The sequence below is a fragment of the Littorina saxatilis genome, linkage group LG14, assembly GCF_037325665.1.
Source record: "Littorina saxatilis isolate snail1 linkage group LG14, US_GU_Lsax_2.0, whole genome shotgun sequence".
NCBI lineage: Eukaryota > Metazoa > Mollusca > Gastropoda > Littorinimorpha > Littorinidae > Littorina > Littorina saxatilis.
Genome location: NC_090258.1, coordinates 42,438,057 through 42,457,936, shown reverse-complemented (window position 1 = coordinate 42,457,936; position 19,880 = coordinate 42,438,057). Strand labels below are relative to the sequence as shown.

The following is a 19,880-nucleotide window of genomic DNA, read 5'->3' as shown; positions in this document are numbered from 1 at the left end:
GGAGAGAGAGAGGGAGGGAGAGAGAGAGAGAGGGGGGGGGGGGGGGAGAGAGAAGTCAAAGCAAAGTAACGTCACTCTTGGAAGTATTGCGTGACGTGCTTGTTCTAAAATTGCAAGCTGTATTTTTGACATTTCCAAAGGGTTAAATTGCAAGTGATCGGAATACGCGGACGTCTTTCAATCTTTTTTTTAAGATTAATTCTCTGGATGCGCGTAGACAGTTGTATTTTAACTTTATTTACCATCTCAGCAGGAGTCACACAAGGATCATATTTTGGAGCTTCTTTATTTCTTATACATGCAAACAATATACTTAAACATTGTAAATCTGTGATTAAATGTTATGCTAGTGACACAATTAAATACATATTTATCCCGAGAAAATTCTCTTATTAGAGCCACAATTTCAATTTCAGATTTCCATTAAATTGAATATCAGGCAACTTGATGGTAAGTCTCACAAAAGCAAAATAAAACGGAATTACTGAATTTAATTAACAGAATCCGGAACTAATTCAACTACGTTTTGATAGTGTCACTTTATTGGGCGTTGAGAAGCATAAGCGCCTTGGTGTTTTTGTTCAAACTCATAGAAAACCAGCACCAAGTCGACAGGCACGTGATGGACGCTCCTGTTTGTGCCTGTGGTCACGCATCAGAAAATACAAAACACTTTTTATTGGATTCCCCTCGCTATGAATTGATACACACCGGGAAGGAACAGTATTCAGGAATGAACTCCTCACCGTCTATTCTCCAGCAAGACAACTCCGTGCCTCTTCTGACTGTCGAATCCTTACCATTCCACACACCAAAACCAAAATATACGGACAACGCACTTTTACTTTCTGCGCACCCACACAATGGAATTCTCTCCCCTTTCACATCCGCCACTCTCAGTCACCCCAAGCATTCAAACGAGCACTTAAAACGCACCTCTTCAAGAAATACAACCCCTGATTTTGTTTTCTCAGTCCATCAGTAGGCTACATGTAGTGTTATTTGTTGTTTTAGTGATTTTTCACTACCTATTTTATTCATGTTTTTATTACTTAGTTAGTGGAAGAATCTTTTGTAATGTATGTTTGATGGTGTATGCTTTTAATTAAGCGTTGTTGACTATGAATGTTAATATGTAAATGCTTGTATAACTGTGTTTTAATTTTAAATGTGTCAAGCGCAAAGAGCATAATTGTAAAGTTATGATGTTGCGCTATATAAATGCTCATTTATTTAAGTTATTGAGACATCCCAGTGCACTAAGGGATTTATAGAGCAAATCGAGAAAATTCATTATTGAACGAAGCGCATAGCGCTGAGTTCAATAATTATTTTCGAGATTTGCTCTATAAATCCCTTAGTGCACTGGGATTGTTTCAATAACGATATTGTCAGTACCGCCATAGAAAAAAGAAGATTCCAAACGCACATTTTGCAACGCGCATTTGAATAGGCATAACTGTGTGGTCAGGTCGTGTACACTGAGTAAAGATCTACTTTTGTGTGGGGTGTCTCAAGTGTGTCGTGCTTTCGTCACACGCATTTTAATTTCTGTTGGTAAATTCCAGTGTAGCGTTAATCTGAACAGTGATGATCTTTCAGAGAGACCTCATTTGAACTCGGAGAAAAGACTGTGCTCTTCATTATTTGCGATTCGAAACCTCCAGTTGAGCTTCGACGGATTGACTGTGCGGAGTGACTCCCCTTGAATTGACTCGAAGCCGCGGGACTTGACGGTTCGCACATTTTGAAAACAAATGTGGCATATTTCTCGTGTTGTATCTTCACTCATCGGGGAGTCTGATACTAAATATGAACGGTAAGAATGCTCTGAACCCTACACGTATTATATCCCCATCGTTTTTTCGTTCACATTTGCCCAACATGTTAATTTGCTGAGCGGGGTTTATGTCGTCTGCTAGGGCAATCAAACCACTGCATGCAGTCTGCACTGACTGAGTCTGCACGCACGAGGCACGCTGGTAATAAGTCTTATAATGGTAAGAACGTTCTGAACCCTACACGTTTTCGATTACGATTGTTCTGGCCTTGAAATAATAATTCGGAAACCATTCATTTACTGAACTGATGCAGTCGTATTTCAGTGTAGTCAGTGCGGCTACGTATGACAGAGTCGATCGAGTCAGTCTTCCAAACTGGTCTAGCTGGTACGTTATCGGAATAACACTTGTGTTTTCTGCTAGCGGGTGGGAATTTTATATTAACTCATCATTTGGTAATGTGGATGATAAGCTACATGCCACTAACACGATGAGAAGAATCTATGCAAGTCGGCGAGAATCAGATGAAACACAGCGGCTTGTATTTTTAGATCAGTGGCAGCCGCACTGTGGCACAGGCACATGCAATCTGTCAGAAAAAAACCCACTTCTGCTTTAATTGAGAAGCAGGGAATTTATAGTCATTTGGTATTGTAGAAAATATAAGCTACATGTCAGTAATTAATTCTGAGGATGAGAGCACAGTCTTGCTTAGGTAAAGGGCGTAAGAATACGCTCTGTGGAAAAGTTAGCGCACTCCAAGAGTGCGCTAACAGTTTTAGCGCATCGCCATTAGCCAATCAACTGGTTCACATCAGTCATGTGACACCAGTACTTACTGACAATTATTATTATTATTATTATTATTATTATTATTATTATTATTCACTCTTACTAATGATTTAAATACGTTATCAACACTTGTTTTGGTGATGCCAGCTTGTCAAATGAGATGAATTATTTGTTGTTCTCTTTTTACAAGTACAAGAATATATTATGCTTACCAGACGCGTTCCACAACATAAAATGAATTAGAAGGTGTTCTACCTTACCCGAACAAGTTAATTTGAGCTTGTTTGGTCTAATTTAATGTTTGTGTGTGTGGCAGAGTAACTTCAATTGCACCAATTACAAAATATTTTGAAAAGAGCAGGCGGCAATGCTGTTGCTAGGATTCATCGTTGTTGTCGGGGTTTTTTTCTTCTCTTTTTGGCGGGGGGTGGGGGAGGGGGAGGAACCAAAAGCAGTTCTTGACGTCACAATGACCAGACTGTCAAAACTGACCAAAACATCAGCGATTTGGAATGTGTTGGCGGAAAGAAAAGCTCCAACAAAACTGACTGTCAAAGTCAGAAATAAAATAATCAAATATGGAAAGTGTTACATTTTGGAAGGACTCTTGTGCAATATTGTATACACGAAGAACAGCTGGTGTGAAAAGTCCTGTCAGTATTTCCTGTGCCACTTCACTTTTCATCAACTCTGACGTTTCAATTGCACCTCATTACGAAGAATGGGAGTACAACTCGACTTCTCCTCGGCTCACGATCCTCACAATTCAGACTGTGCTCGCTTCACTCAACAGGTGAGGGCACTGCAGCAGGAACTCACTCAAGCGCAAAACCGTGTGCAGGTGCTGGAACGGGAAGTGAAGCGCAAAGACGATCAGATCAAGCAGAACGTGAGTCATCAACCTTGACTGTCATGCAAGTTCTTATGTCAAAAACCCGACTTTAGCCACGTATACATTTCAGCAATTTATACTTCAGTTATGTATACATTTCAGCCATAAATACTTTAGATATGTATACATTTCAGCCATAAATACTTTAGATATGTATACATTTCAGCAATTTATACTTTAGATATGTATAAATTTCAGCCATAAATACTTTAGATATGTAAACATTTCAGCCATAAATACTTTTGATATGTAAACATTTCAGCAATTTTGTTTGTTTGTTTGCTTAACGCCCAGCCGACCACGAAGGGCCATATCAGGGCGGTTTTCAGCAATTTATACTTTAGATATGTATACATTTCCGCCATAAATACTGTTGATATGTAAACAACTCAGCAATGTATATAATCTAATCATTCGCAATCCCTTCAAATTTGACCAAACAACTCTGAACTTATTATTAATCTTTTCCAAACTGTGAAAACCAAACAGATGGAACATTAAATGTTCATCCATCTTATGCTGAGGATGCTTACAATTTTGACGCACGTTCGCGTATAAGCTACAACTGCAGTACTTTTAATTCAACAGTATAAATGCCTTCTTTTTACATTTAGTCAAGTTTTGACTAATTGTTTTAACATAGAGGGGGAATCGAGACGAGGGTCGTGGTGTATGTGTGTGTGTGTGTGTGTGTGTGTGTCTGTGTGTGTGTGTGTGTGTGTGTGTGTGTGCATGTAGAGCGATTCAGACCAAACTACTGAACCGATATTTATGAAATTTTACATGAGAGTTCCTGGGAATGATATCCCCGAACGTTTTTTTTCGATAAATACCTTTGATGACGTCATATCCGGCTTTTTGTAAAAGTTGAGGCGGCACTGTCACACCCTCATTTTGCAATCAAATTAATTGAAATTTTGGCCAAGCAATCTTTGACGAAGGCCGAACTTTGGTATTGCATTTCAGCTTGGTGGCTTAAAAATTAATTAATGACTTTGGTCATTAAAAATCTGAAAATTGTAAAAAACAAAAAATGTTATAAAACGATCCCAATTTACGTTCATCTTATTCTCCATTATTTTCTGATTTCAAAAACATATAAATATGTTATATTTGGATTAAAAACAAGCTCTGAACATTAAAAATATAAACATTATTATCAAAATTAAATTTTCCAAATCAATTTAAAAACACTTTCATCTCATTCCTTGTCGGTTCCTGATTCCAAAAACATATAGATATGATATGTTTGGATTAAAAACACGCTCAGAAAGTTAAAACGAAGAGAGGTACAGAAAAGCGTGCTATCTTTCTCAGCGCAACTACTACCCCGCTCTTCTTGTCAATTTCACTGCCTTTGCCATGAGCGGTGGACTGACGATGCTACGAGTATACGGTCTTGCTGAAAATTGCATTGCGTTCAGTTTCATTCTGTGAGTTCGACAGCTACTTGACTAAATGTTGTATTTTCGCCTTACGCGACTTGTTAACTTTTTCAAAGGATACGGACTCGGCCAACCAGCTGCAAGGAGAGAAGGCACGTCACCAGAACATAGCCACACAGCTGACGGACAGCAAAAAGACCTGCAGCGCTCTAAAAAAAGACGTGGCATCCTACAAACGACAGCTCAGGGAGTTACAAAACAAGGTGAGAGGCACGTGATGTTTGTTCTAGAAAAAGACGTGGCATCCTACCAGCGACAGTTTAAGGCTGTTTTAAACTAAATCACGGGGGATAACCTGATTAAGGCCGAGCGGAAGACAAGTTTGAAGGCAAGTTATGTCTGTTTTCTAGGTATTGTTTGATTTATGTCGAGATTTATGGTAAGCTACTAATTCAGCGATGACTATAACTTTGTTTCTCGATGCATAAAAAGTTAGGGAGCGGTTGATATTTGCCCGTAAGTAGCCCTCAAAGCTGAAAATGTCGGCGATCGAGCACCGAAAATGGCTGTTCGATGGGTTTCGCAAGTAGAAATGTGCTTTGTTTCACCAAATCAGCTCGTATTTGGTATGGGTACGGGATTATAGAGGACGAATGAGTCATAAAAGGTGCAAAGAAGTGTTATTTGAGAGTAGAATAAATCTTCCGAGCCAGTAGACAAGGGAAGGTCATAGTTGAGAGATGCGTGTAGGCCGAGCTTTCCGACAAGCGAATGATACAGCAGATTAGGGCAATTCCAGCGTCACTGACGTGGCATTCGCACAAAAAATCAGACATTATTCGCAATGAAAATAATAGTCATGATGATTTTATTAACTCAAATTTGTGCAGAGATTTCCCCAAACATGACAACCTTCCTACCCAAGGTGAAAAATGTTAAGGTGAAAAAAGCTAAGGGTACTTAACTTGAGTTTGAAATAACGTCACTGACGTGGCAAAAATGCTTACCTGCATTTCACTCACCAAGGGAAATTCTAAAATTCTATGAGATTAGCCAACTATATCATGTAATTTTGCTAGATCATAGTCAAGACATATCATACTTTCTGAAATATGTATCCTTGCGACTAGCGGTTAATATGTAGCGTCACTGACGTGGCACTTGAGCGTCACTGTCACGTTTCACTATATCACTTAAGGTGAGTATGAAACGGTTAGTTACTTCTAACTAACTAACCACACCACGATCCACTCTCGCAGTCATACAATGTAATAGAGACAACAAAAGTATAAGTTTCAGACGCCTGTTTATGTAATAACTCGCCACCTCCCTCGAGACTTCACTCAAAATATGTTCTTTTACGTTAAAAAAAAACCGTAAAACCAATGGTCACTGACAAAATGCCAGTTAGAATATAGAAAATTATAGTAACACGCTGATCCCGTGTAAAGTTAGGAAAATATAACTGTTCTGCTCAAAAAGCGCTGGTTAAAGCAGGTATCACACCCTCACGTTGTTACCACTCAAAAGAAATCACAAATATAAAAGGATGACTTGGTGGAAAAGGGCGCAATAGCACGGCGCACTTAGCTGTCTGCTACGAGTGGACGTCTCGTAAATAGTTCTTCCCCACTACTGCTTCGACGATTGGAGTGCCGGTTGGCGTGGGACGAAGCAGGGAATCGTGGGGAAGTCAGGCGCCTCACTACACTGCTGGAAACAAAGGGTGGTCCTGTAGGTGACGTCACTGCCTGCCGGAAGACCCCTGCAGACGGTGACGGCCTCTCCGGTTATCCCAGCAGCAGTAGCAGAAAAACAGCAACAGCGATGACCCGGTTACAGCATACCCGCAAACGTAGAAGCCGTAGCAAAACAGCAAACAACGGAAGATAGGCTGCAACAAAAAGCATCGGTGCACTAAACATGCCACGCTACCCCTTAAACGCCACCTTTAAACATGTCACCTTTAAATATTTCATCGAGCACGTGGGCCTGCACAAACGGACTTTTTACAACAGCAATCAGCCATTTTCCGTCCTTCTCTCCCTATCTGCAAAAACCATATACAGATTAGTATTTTAGCGTCACAGAGAGCAAATTATGCGCTAACCTGGAAGGAACAACAGAGAGTATTTCATTCCACAAACACAGACTCGTCAACAGCGTTAAATAATGATTTATTACCTCAAAAGCCTATGAATGTAGCACTCTTATGGAAGCAAAACCCGCTTCCTCCCTGGAATGGTCTCTGTTCGTCAACAGTGACACACCATCCAAACCCCTTGCCGAGTACTTTCTGCGGTGAAGACCATCCCCGCACGGCGAAGAGAAATTGACGACTCGTCCTCAGCAAACATGTAACTGTGAGCAGGTGGTATCTCGTTGAAGTTCCAATAGAGCCCTATCTGTGCTAGCAGAAACGGCACGTAGATAGAAGTGAAATATCTAGTCGTGATGAAAACCATCAAACTCTAGGGACGCAAAACACCGACCCTTCTCCTCTTGCCGCTGATTGTCAAGTGTCCAGTTATCGTGTCTCAGACAGACAACCTTGACAATAACACGTGACTAACCTTGTCACATATCAAGTTCAGCTTTTTATTTATTTATTTATTTATTTGTTGCTTAACGTCCAGCCGACTACGCAGAGCCATATCAGGACGAGGAAGGGGGGGATGAAGGGGGCCACTTGTCAAGCGATTCCTGTTTACGAATGCACTAACCCATTACTTGTGTCCCAGCAGGCTTTAGTAAAACTAAATTAATACCTACTGGAAGATTACCAGTTTCCAGTATGTTAAAATAGGCTTAACCTATCTACTGCTGGACTTACATCAGAACACTAACAGATTAAACTATACATGAATCGCGAGACAAGCGGCAAGAGAAGAGATTTTTGGAAAAAATACAGGTGAATGAGCAAGAAGGCAGAAAAAAGAAAAGAATTCATGAAGAAAAAGAGAGCATGACAGGAAAGAGGAACCAAAAATCTACCTAACAGCAAACTAGAAAGCTCCTGCGGTTCCAAAAACAGGAAGGGCTTTTAATTTCATAACCGCAGTGCCCCACTGCGGGATCAAGTTCAGCTATCCACAATTCTGCATCGCAAGCAGAATCACGCACGCGGAACCACTGAATCACGAAATTCCCGTGCTCGCTGTCAGCAAAAACCGACACCCCTTGACAGAAATTAAAACAGGCGCTTTCTGTCGCAATTGACCAAGAGAAGGCACCCCACCGAGTGACACTTTCTTGATCCATGTCACAAGATCGTGACAGTCACTGACGTGGCACGTGTGAATTCAATGTTCAATAGTGATATTTTGTTGTTGTTAAACTATAGGTAGTTTAACGCGGCCGATTTTAAACTGATTTTTGATCTTCTCGGACATTGTTGAACCACTATACGGCTCTTTGTCCCTCCGTCCGTCTGTCCGTTGGTCCGCCCGTTGGTCCGTGGACACCATTGCCCATCTGAATAACTTGTGAAATAATTATTTCAATTGCACACTTTGTAGATGTATTGATACACTTAAAAGGAACATACACCCCTAGCAAAAATTCCGGGTCAAGGTCAAGGTCACTACTCAAGGTCACCGGTCAAGGTCATTCTTTTTTTCTTGTACACTTCAGACAACGCCTTGATTTTTCGAAAATATTTCATTCAAACTTGGCGGGCAAACAAGTACACACCCTCAGAAAGATAAATGGCTCCTGATTCTGGCTCCAAAACGTCATTCACACCGTTTTGATTTGAGCTGTCATTATTTTGACGTTCTCCGCTGTCTTCCCTCCTGGCAATTATATAAATAACTACCGTTATACACTCACGTCAAACAAATGAGTATGTACATTTGACAAGATCCTAAATGTGAACCTCCCGCAGTGGGGCACTGCGGTTATGAAATTAAAGGCCCCTCCTGTTTTTGGAACCGCAGGAGCTTTCTAGTTTGCTGTTAGGTAGATTTGTGGTTCCTCTTTCCTGTCATGCTCTCTTTTTCTTCATGAATTCTTTTCTTTTTTCTGCCTTCTTGCTCATTCACCTGTATTTTTTCCAAAAATCTCTTCTCTTGCCGCTTGTCTCGCGATTCATGTATAGTTTAATCTGTTAGTGTTCTGATGTAAGTCCAGCAGTAGATAGGTTAAGCCTATTTTAACATACTGGAAACTGGTAATCTTCCAGTAGGTATTAATTTAGTTTTACTAAAGCCTGCTGGGACACAAGTAATGGGTTAGTGCATTTGTAAACAGGAATCGCTTGACAAGTGGCCCCCTTCATCCCCCCCCCCCCTTCCTCGTCCTGATATGGCTCTGCGTAGTCGGCTGGACGTTAAGCAACAAATAAACAAACAAATAAATGTGAACCACACTATTCCACTTGATATTTGTTGGTGTTAGTCGAGAATGACAGGGCGGAATAACACGTTAATTCTAAATCTAAACATAACCAAACTCAAACATTAGCATCTTTCTCCGCGAACCTTACGGACAAAAAACTATTTCATTTTCTTCATCGCTTATGTAGCAAAAATATTGCGGTGAACCAAACGATAGAATTAGTCGTGCTAAAACAGCCTGTTCTTGTGTAAATGACATTTTCTTTCAGCTCTGCGAACACTCACAGATTTACTTTTCTGTGCACTCCACTTCGTTCTACACTATTGTTTTTGTCGGCGGTTGCGATTTTTCTTTTGTTTTTGTTTTCCTTCAGATGCTTTAATTTTCATAGAGGGAATAACCAGAAGTCACAAGGAGTAAACTCAGGTCCGAAGAATGTGTGAGGCAAAAATGGGATCATTTAGACTTTAAGGAATGGAGGCACGGCCCTTATTTTGTGGAGGCTGGCATTGTCATGGAGAAGATGGGAGGTCTGGGTTTCGCAGTTTAGTCGTTAACTGCTGAACTCGTGAGTTACTTTGGGTAATAAGGTCCTGCATAGTATGTGACAGTGACAGTTCTGTTAGCAAAAAATTATCGACAGCAACGGGACCTTCGTGGTCCCAAAATACAGCGAATAGCACTGTTTCTTCTTTGTTTGAAACCCTTGCTTACAAATGTAGTGCGTATCGTAATTGTGGTCCAATTGTTTTGTGTTTTCTTGCAATAATATAGAAGGAAACCAAAGTCTCATTATCAGTGACTAGATTCATCACAAGTGTGGGTCTACGTGGTTCAAAACGGTTAAGCAGATTGCGTGAAAAGAGGAACTTGTTGCTTCTTCCGTTTCCCTGTCAGCTAATGAGGCATTCATTTTGCCGCCAGCTTTTGAAGCTGAAGGTCATTGTGTAGAATTCTGTGAACGGTTCTATATGAAAGTTTAAGCCTTGCACTATATACTCGTATGTACACTTTTAAATCTTAGTTCTTAAGTTTTGATACAGCAGCTACATTAATTTCGTTTGCAGAGCTGTTCGGACGTCTTGTTGGCTATTTAGAGTTGTTCCGTTTTTCCCAAGGATGGATTTCCCTTTTCTTCTGTCAGATTGTAAATCATGTAGCAGCTTTTTTACATTTAGTCAAGTTTTGACTATATGTTTTAACGTAGAGGGGGGAATCGAGACGAAGGTCGTGGTGTATGTGTGTGTGTGTGTGTGTGTGTGTGTGTGTGTGTGTGTGTGTGTGTGTGTGTGTGTAGAGCGATTCAGAGAAAACTACTGGACCGATCTTCATGAAACTTGACATGAGAAATCCTGAGTATGGTATCTCCAGACATTTTTTCCATTTTTTTTATAAATGTCTTTGATGACGTCATATCCGGCTTTTTGTGAAAGTTGAGGCGGCACTGTCACGCTCTCATTTTTCAACCAAATTGGTTTAAATTTTGGTCAAGTAATCTTCGACAAAGCCCGGACGTTGGTATTGTATTTCAGCTTGGAGGCTTAAAAATTAATTGATGAGTTTGCTCATTAAAGTTGTCATTAAAATCGATTTTTCGCAAACAGATTTAAAATTGATTGCATCGTATTCTTCATCACATTCTGAATATAAAAATATATACATATGTTATGTTTACTCTTAAAATGTGATCACAATTAACGAAAATAGATTAATTAGTCTTACGATTAAAATGTAAGAAATCGATCCAAAAATGATTTCATCTTATTCTTTATCATTTCCTGATTCCAAAAACATATAGATATGATAGGTTGTATTCAAAACAAGCTCAGAAAGTTAACAAGAATACAGAAAAGCGCGCTTTCCTGCTAAGCACAATACGCTACCGCGCTAATATCACTACGTTTTGCACGTTGGAGGTGAGCGATTTCCTTCACGCGGGGATTGACGAAGCTATACTGTCTTGGCGAAAAAATACAGTGCGTTCAGTTTCATCCCGTGAGTTCGACAGCTTGACTAAATGTAGTAATTTCGCCTTACGCGACTTGTTTCATGTTACTTTCTTCACCTTTGTAGAAATTTTCTTTGTGTCATTACCTAGCTACACTCTTTTACAGAATAGTAGTTGTTCATGGTGCTTGACAAAAGACCCCGTTTTGAAGCATAACCCAAAAGTGACGTTTTTTGATGCCTCGTCATTTATGACGTAGCAACTTAATGGCGTCATCTCTGAGAGGTAAACCAGTGAAATGTTTGGCCGTTTAAATGATATATTATTTTTGATGATCAGTTACCTGAAACATTTATAATAGCGTTTTGATCATTTTGTTTGGATCATAACTCGTACAAATCTCTGGGTTTAACTGCACTAACAATTAAAAATAACGGACAAATGATCTCGTTTTTGTGCTCAGCTTTTTCCAGTTACAACAATGTTAACCTTAGTTAGAACCTGTAACAAAACATCACAAGGAAATTGGTTAAAAACTACCAGTAACAAGTACACATGGTTCCAAAGCGCCATAGACGTTACAAAACAGTGCCACGTCAGTGACGCACTTTGTGCACAACAAAATGGGGACAAACAAACTCAAATCACATGGTTGGACTCCTCCATTCAAAAGCTAAGAAAACTCGAAATAAGAAATAAATCAACCCATCGGTTCATCGCCACAAACAAAAAATCTACCAAAAACGTCACTGACGCAATTGATATTTCAAAAACAGATCAAACGATAGTTTTAGGCTTCTGTAGCAACTTTGACTAATTTTCAAAACCAAAACGATGAAAACTAGCACACGCGATGACATTCTTAAAAGTTGTCATAAAATGACTTCACGCGGCACGATCCCAAATGACATTAAAACAAAATGGCGGCATGCAAGGGGAGTTAACTAGAGGCAAGCGATGAATGGTATGAGTAACTATAAACATCTCTTGTGGCATATGTACAGTGAAAAAGCCGTCAATTCCATTTTGAATTGCAGGCTTAGGTGAGCATTTTTTTTTTTAATTGCCCATTAACCATTCGTTTTGATCAGAAACATAATTTCTAGTTTTTATGAATGATTTTTTGTAATTGAAACAATCACGTGAACTCTCTCGCTTAGCCTTAAATCTTTAACCTTGCAAAATAAAGTTCTCTCTCTTTCTTTCTTTCTCTCTTTCTTTCTTTCTTTCTTTCTTTCTTTCTTTCTCTCTCTCTCTCTCTCTCTCTCTCTCTCTCTCTCTCTCTCTCTCTCTCTCTCTCTCTCTCTCTCTCTCTCTCTCTCTCTCTCTCTCTCTCTCTTTGTTTCTTTGTTGGCAAGTCTTATTTCACTGGTTGAATAATAGAAAACTGTTGATAGCACATGGTACCCGTCATTTACAGGTTAGCTCAGTTCAGTGTCAGACAGACCGTGCATACAGAAATGTGCAGAGATTGTGCCTGCTGTCATCGTCGTCATCATCATCATCATCATCATCATCATTATCATCATCATCATTATCATTATCATTATCATCATCATCATCATCATCACTTCAGTTCAACCAGTGTGTTTTATGGTTAAAAAAACCAACAACAACATACAGTGGAACCCCCCATGTAATTTATACTTTAGATATGTAAACATTTCAGCCATAACTACTTTTGATATGTAAACAACTCAGCAATTTATATAATCTAATCATTCGCAACCCCTTCAAAATTGACCAAACAACTCTGAACTTAATATTAATCTTTTCCAAACTGTGAAAACCAAACAGATGGAACATATTATATGTTCATCCATCTGATGCTGAGGATGCTTACAATTTCGACGCACGTTCGCGTATAAACTACTACTGCAGTACTTTTAATTCAACAGTATAAATGCCTTCTTTTTCATACTTAGTTTTCAACTTTTTCAAAGGCCACGGAATCGGCCAACCAGCTGCAAGGAGAGAAGGCACATCACCAGAACATAGCCAAACAGCTGCAGGACAGCAAAAATACTTGCAGCGCTCTAGAAAAAGAGCTGCAAGGAGAGAAGACACGTCACCAGGACACAGCCAAACAGCTGACGGACTGCAAAAAGACCTGCAGCGCTCTAGACAAAGAGCTGCAAGGAGAGAAGACACGTCACCGGGACACGACCAAACAGCTGCAGGACTGCAAAAAGACATGCAGCGCTTTAGAAAAAAACGTGGCATCCTACCAGCGACAGCTCAGGAAGTTACAAAACAAGGTGAGAGGCACGTGATATTTGTTCTAGAAAAAGATGTGACATCCTACCAGCGACACTTTAAGGTCGTTCTTAACTAAATGTACCTTTGCTCCGCAAACCCGGTTCGGACTGACCCACGAGCTTATTCCAAATTGGACGAACTTGGTGTTTGCTATAGAAACTAAACCCGATTGATATCTATCATGAGAAGACAGGTTGGAATGGACACTCAGTGAGACACTCTGCATGCCATTCTCTTAATGTTTGCAATGTATGTGACCAGGCACCGCTCAGGGAGACCTCTGTGACCCTTCCATCCAGACCCGCACACCCACAGACCGAGGTCAGAGTTCATGTTAAGCCTGTCTCCGTGGCGGTTTCAGTTGTCGGTTGTTGGTGTTTTTTTGCAAAGCACGTCATTGTGGGGCTTTTAATGAATAACGTGCATCCGTCCACTCACAATATATTTTCTTTCATCCTTCAACATTTACCACTCAAAAAATCTATAGTATTACAATCCATGAAACAAAGGAAAGGCATCTACGGATGTATAGATACATAATTGACCACACTCATTTGGAATACATTCTGACAATGCATTATAAAGACATTTTTCTGAACTGATAGAGAGATAGAGAGACAGAGACAGAGAGAGAGAGAGAGAGAGAGAGAGAGAGAGGAGAGAGAGAGAGAGAGAAAGAGAGAGAGAGACTGAGAGAGAGAAGGAGAGAGGGAAAGAGAGAGGGTGAAAAAAAGGGGGGGGATCAGGGGGGTAATGATGGTGGAGGTAACATTTACAATTGTTTTAAAAAAAAAGAATTTTCATTAAATATTTGTTTTGGAACTTTTTAATCAAAAATAAATATTTCTGATCTGCAGTTGCTTTTCGAATATAACAAAAAGAGGCATTGAAGTCTTGGTTTTCTTATAATTACTTATGCACATTTTAAAAACCAAAATCATACAATTTAATTCTTTGAACAGAGTTGCATGCATTTTTCGATTTTTAACGCCAAACATGATTTCTTGCACTGTTAACGTTATCTGTTTATCCAAATGTACCCAAATATAGAATTCAATTTGTTTCCAAAACTCAAGCACCACTGGGCAAAAGAAAAAAAAAGTGTTCTATATAATCAACGCTATTACTACAGTGTGAACAAATATTGCCTCCACAACTTTCATTTTACATAACATAATATTTGTGGGGTAAATATTGTGAAGTAATTTCCATTGTAATACTCGTAGCCTTGTCTCTTTAACCGATTCAAAACTCATCAGCCAATCTTTCTTGTCAATTTCATAATTAAATTTCCTCCTCCAAAAGCCAATTTGCACACGGTTCAACAAGTTTCATGCTTACTAATTCTTTTCTAAACTGTTGTGCGTTGTGTACTTTCTTACCACGATATGAGGGGACATCCATCAAATCAATTTCTTCCTTTCCGTGCATCATCTTATTAATAACATTTACAACAACAGCACGAACCATGTTATATTCCAAAATTCTCTGTGGGGATTTTCTTAAAACATCACAAATAAACTGATAGGAAACAAACTCTTTTCTATATAAAACATCATATACGCTAACAAGACCCATTCTTGCCCAATCTTCAAAATACAGTACATTTCCAGCATAAACAAAATATTGGTTATTCCATAAAAGCGGATTAAATAAATTATCATCAATACATACATTGTTATCAAGCCAGGTTTTCAAGACAGTTTTCCAAAATTTGGATTTGACAAATTCACTCCCTTTTAATCTTCGAAAATGAACATTTGAATGAAAACATTCACAATTTGAGCCGTACATTGAAAACACTGACTTTGGCACACATTTCCACTTATCTTCTGATCTGCAGTTGCCTTTCGAATATTACAAAAAGAGGCATTGAAGCCTTGGTTTTTGTCACGTTTCAATATATCACTTAAGGTGATTATGAACCGGTTAGTTACTTCTAACTAACTAACCACACCACGATCCACTCTCGCAGTCATACAATTTATGGAAACAACAAAAGTATAAGTTTCAGACGCCTGTTTATGTAATAACTCGCCACCTCCCTCGAGACTTCACTCCCAAAATGTTCTTTTACGTTCAAAACGTAAATCCAATGGTCACTGACAAAATGCCAGTTAGAATATAGAAAATTATAGTAACACGCTGATCCCGTGTAAAGTTAGGAAAATATAACTGTTCTGCTCAAAAGTGCTAGTTAATGCAGGTGTCACACACCCAACGTTGTCACTACTCGAATATAATCACAGATAGGAAAAATGACAACGGTGGTCAACGGGGCGCAAAGACATGGTGCACTTAGCTTTCTTTTGCCACTGGGTGGACGTCCTGTAATTAGTCTTTAGTCTCCACAACCGCTCCGTCGAATGAAGTGCTGGTTAGCGTGGTGACGAAGCAGGGAACTGTGGAGACATCAGGCGCCGCACCCAGTCGCTGGTTAGCCGGTTTGCTGGTTAGCCGGTTTGCCGGTTACAGCGTCTGCAGCTAGCAGTGTCCCACAAATACGCAGCCGAACAGAAGATCGGAAGGCTGCAACAGAAAGCATCGGTGCACTAAACATGCCAGCTACCCCTTAACCTCCACCTTTAAACATGTCATCTTTACACATCTCATCGAGCACGTGGGCCTGCACAAACGGACTTTTTACAACAGCAAATCGGCCATTTTCTGTCCTTCTCTCCCTATCTGCAAAAACCATACACAGATTAGTATTTTAGCGTCACAGAGAGCAAATTATGCGCTAACCTGGAAAGAACAACAGAGAGTATTTCATTCCACAAACACAGACTCGTCAACAGCGTTAAATAATGATTTATTACCTAAAAACAGCCTATGAATGTAGCACTCTCATGGAAGCAAAACCCGCTTCCTCCCTGGAATGGCCTCTGTTCGTCAACAGTCAGTGACGCAACATCCAACCTCTTGCCGACTACTTTATGCGGTAAAACAGAGTGTTCCCCACACGGCGAAGAGAAATTGACGACTCGTCCTCAGCAAACATGTAACTGTGAGAAGGTAGTATCTCGTTGAAGTTCCAATAGAGCCCTATCTGTGCTAGCAGAAACGGCACGTAGATAGAATTGAAATATCTAGACGTGATGAAAACCATCAAACTCTATGAACGAAAAAACACCGGTCCTTCTCCTCTTGCCGCTGATTGTCAAGTGTCCAGTTATCGTGTCTCAGACAGACAACCTTGACAATAACACGTGACTAACCTTGTCACATATCAAGTTCAGCTATCCACAATTCTGCCTCGCAAGCAGAATCACCCCCGAAAAATCCGTGCGGCATAATATCCGTGCTCTGCGCTGTCAGCAAAACTCTGCCGTATAGCCCCGACTCACGCACAGGCGCTTTCTGTCGCAATTGACCAAGAGAAGGCACCCCACCGAGTGACACTTTCTTGGTCTATGTCACTAGATCGTGACAGTTTTCTTATAAATACTTATGCACATTTTAGCAACCAAAATCATACAATTGAATTCTTTCAGCAGAGTTGCATGCATTTTTCGATTTTTAACTCCAAACATGATTTCATGCACAGTTAACTTTATCTGTTTATCCAAGTGTACCCAAATATAAAATTTCCAAAACTCAAGCACCACTGGGCAAAAGAAAACAAGTCGCGTAAGGCGAAAATACAATATTTAGTCAAGTAGCTGTCGAACTCACAGAATGAAACTGAACGCAATGCCATTTTTCAGCAAGACCATATACTCGTAGCATCGTCAGTCCACCGCTCATGGCAAAGGCAGTGAAATTGACAAGAAGAGCGGGGTAGTAGTTGCGCTAAGAAGGATAGCACGCTTTTCTGTACCTCTCTTTGTTTTAACTTTCTGAGCGTGTTTTTAATCCAAACATATCATATCTATATGTTTTTGGAATCAGGAACCGACAAGGAATAAGATGAAAGTGTTTTTAAATTGATTTGGACAATTTAATTTTGATAATAATTTTTATATATTTAATTTTCAGAGCTTGTTTTTAATCCGAATATAACATATTTATATGTTTTTGGAATCAGCAAATGATGGAGAATAAGGTAAACGTAAATTTGGATCGTTTTATAAATTTTTATTTTTTTTACAATTTTCCGATTTTTAATGACCAAAGTCATTAATTAATTTTTAAGCCACCAAGCTGAAATGCAATACCGAAGTCCGGGCTTCGTCGAAGATTACTTGACCAACATTTCAACCAATTTGGTTGAAAAATGAGGGCGTGACAGTGCCGCCTCAACTTTCACGAAAAGCCGGATATGACGTCATCAAAGACATTTATCAAAAAAATGAAAAAAACATTCGGGGATTTCATACCCAGGAACTCTCATGTCAAATTTCATAAAGATCGGTCCAGTAGTTTAGTCTGAATCGCTCTACACACACACACACACACACACAGACACACACACACACACACGCACATACACCACGACCCTCGTTTCGATTCCCCCTCGATGTTAAAATATTTAGTCAAAACTTGACTAAATATAAAAAGTGTTCTCTCTCTCTCTCTCGCTCTTCCAATAATGTTCAAATAATGAAAATAACCATGCTTTATACCAGTTAACTGACCTTTGGGACTGGCATCCATTGTGTAGTAGTCATCTTGATCTGTGAAAGCTGTCGCCATGTTTGCTTCTTGTCCCAGTACCTCTCTTTCTCTCACACACACATACACACACACACACACACACACACACACTCACTCACACACACACACACACGCGCGCGCGCGCGCACGCACTCACACACACACACACACACATATAGGGGAAAGTCGCTAAACCTGGAACAGTTAAGGAGAAACAGCCGTACCAGACAAAAAAAATGGATATTGCAAAGCGTTCTTTATATTGTCACATACTAGACTCTATCAGTAAATAAACGAACCACATGAAATAAAATAAAAGTCACGCAACTCATCAGAATGATCATAATAAAAAACGCTCGCGCTGGACCCGAGTAGGGCCTACTCTTCAGACATTCACACACACACACACACACACACACACACACACACACACACACACTCTCTCTCCCTCACTCCCTCCCTCTCTCTCTTTCTTTCTTACACACACACACACACACACACACACACACGAGTACAGACTCATGCACGCACACACACACACACACACTTTCTCTCCCTCACTCTTTCTCTCTCTTTCTTACACACACACACACACACACAGACTCATGCACGCGCACGCACGCACACACACACACACACACACACACACACACATACACACACACACACACACAAACAGTAACACTAATACTCCGTCACCGCGGAGGGCTGACCGTGCACCCAAAAGCGGACTCAACCAAATGGGTATTTTTTGAAAGCTTGGGGCCTGCCAAACATAACAAGAGGCGAAGCCTTCAAGGCTCCCGTAAGAAATCAACAAACAGTAACATAACACAAACTCACTCACTCCGTAACACACACACACACACAAACACAAACACACACACACACACACACGCACACACACACACAGTTAAAACTAACGCATCATATCAACTCCATGTATAATTTTCAAAAGAAGGCAAACAGATAAAATGACTAGGGTAATAGGTTAGGTACCTGCCATGTGGGCACTTTTTCCACTGCTGTCCTCAGTCCTATACTTTTCATCAAGACTTGTCACCATGCCGAGTAGATCTAAATTCGGAAGTCTTCATGTGGCTGAGGCATATATCTGACATAGCATCGATCTTGTAGGTTAACCTCCTTTCTGAAACAAATGGCAAAATGCGATTAGTTATGATGACTACAACCTACACAAATTATATAAACAGTGTTTTGAAACAGAATAGTCAGGTTATACAAGCCACTTTACCTATGCAGCATGGTAACCCTACAATATGCGAAACATGTCGACTGCAGCAGCCTGGTTCTTAAAATAATTCTGACGGTCAACACAGCCAGAAATGCCAACAAAGACAAGAAAGCTGTTGCAAGGTAAGCTTACCAAACGTTACATAGCGAATCATATGATAGTGCGTAAACAGCAAACAGTAGATCTACAATCAAAGAGAGGATCGAGTCTGGAATGAAACGCGATACAGATCTAGCATTCAAAAACTGTCTTTCACGTTCAAGGAAGTTGTTGCAAAGTACTTAAGACTTACTAAATTGTACAGACAAAACCATGACAGTGCATGTTTTGAATCTGAGGAAAAAATCGTGATCATTTTGACTTTGAGAACAGATTCATTCCGTTTCCTTATATCTGCATGTTCAAGTAAATGGTGGACAGTTTTTTTCGGGCAGAGTAAACTTAACTTGATTCTACTGCAAGCCTTGAAATTCACATAAATCGAACCACGAGCAAAGACATCCAAACATTACAGGCACTTTAGATCAACTCATTTCACTAGAGGTGACTGCTTAGCACTGTGTTTGACATCCGTGTCTGCTGAAATAAAAAGAAATTAAAACAAAACGGATTAACAGTAGGTGACACGTTATCA

The 19,880-nt window shown here is 39.9% G+C and overlaps 1 protein-coding gene across 1 annotated transcript in view; it reads left to right on the top strand.

The window, feature by feature from the left end:
* The window catches only part of LOC138946788 (uncharacterized), a 41,430-nt gene that overhangs the window by 2,836 nt on the left and 18,714 nt on the right, over nt 1–19,880 (top strand). Inside the window, exons 5-7 of the mRNA XM_070318191.1 lie at nt 3,367–3,462; nt 4,967–5,113; nt 13,080–13,394. Of these exons, the coding sequence (XP_070174292.1) occupies nt 3,367–3,462; nt 4,967–5,113; nt 13,080–13,394 (558 nt within the window). The remainder of the gene's footprint in view (nt 1–3,366; nt 3,463–4,966; nt 5,114–13,079; nt 13,395–19,880) is intronic.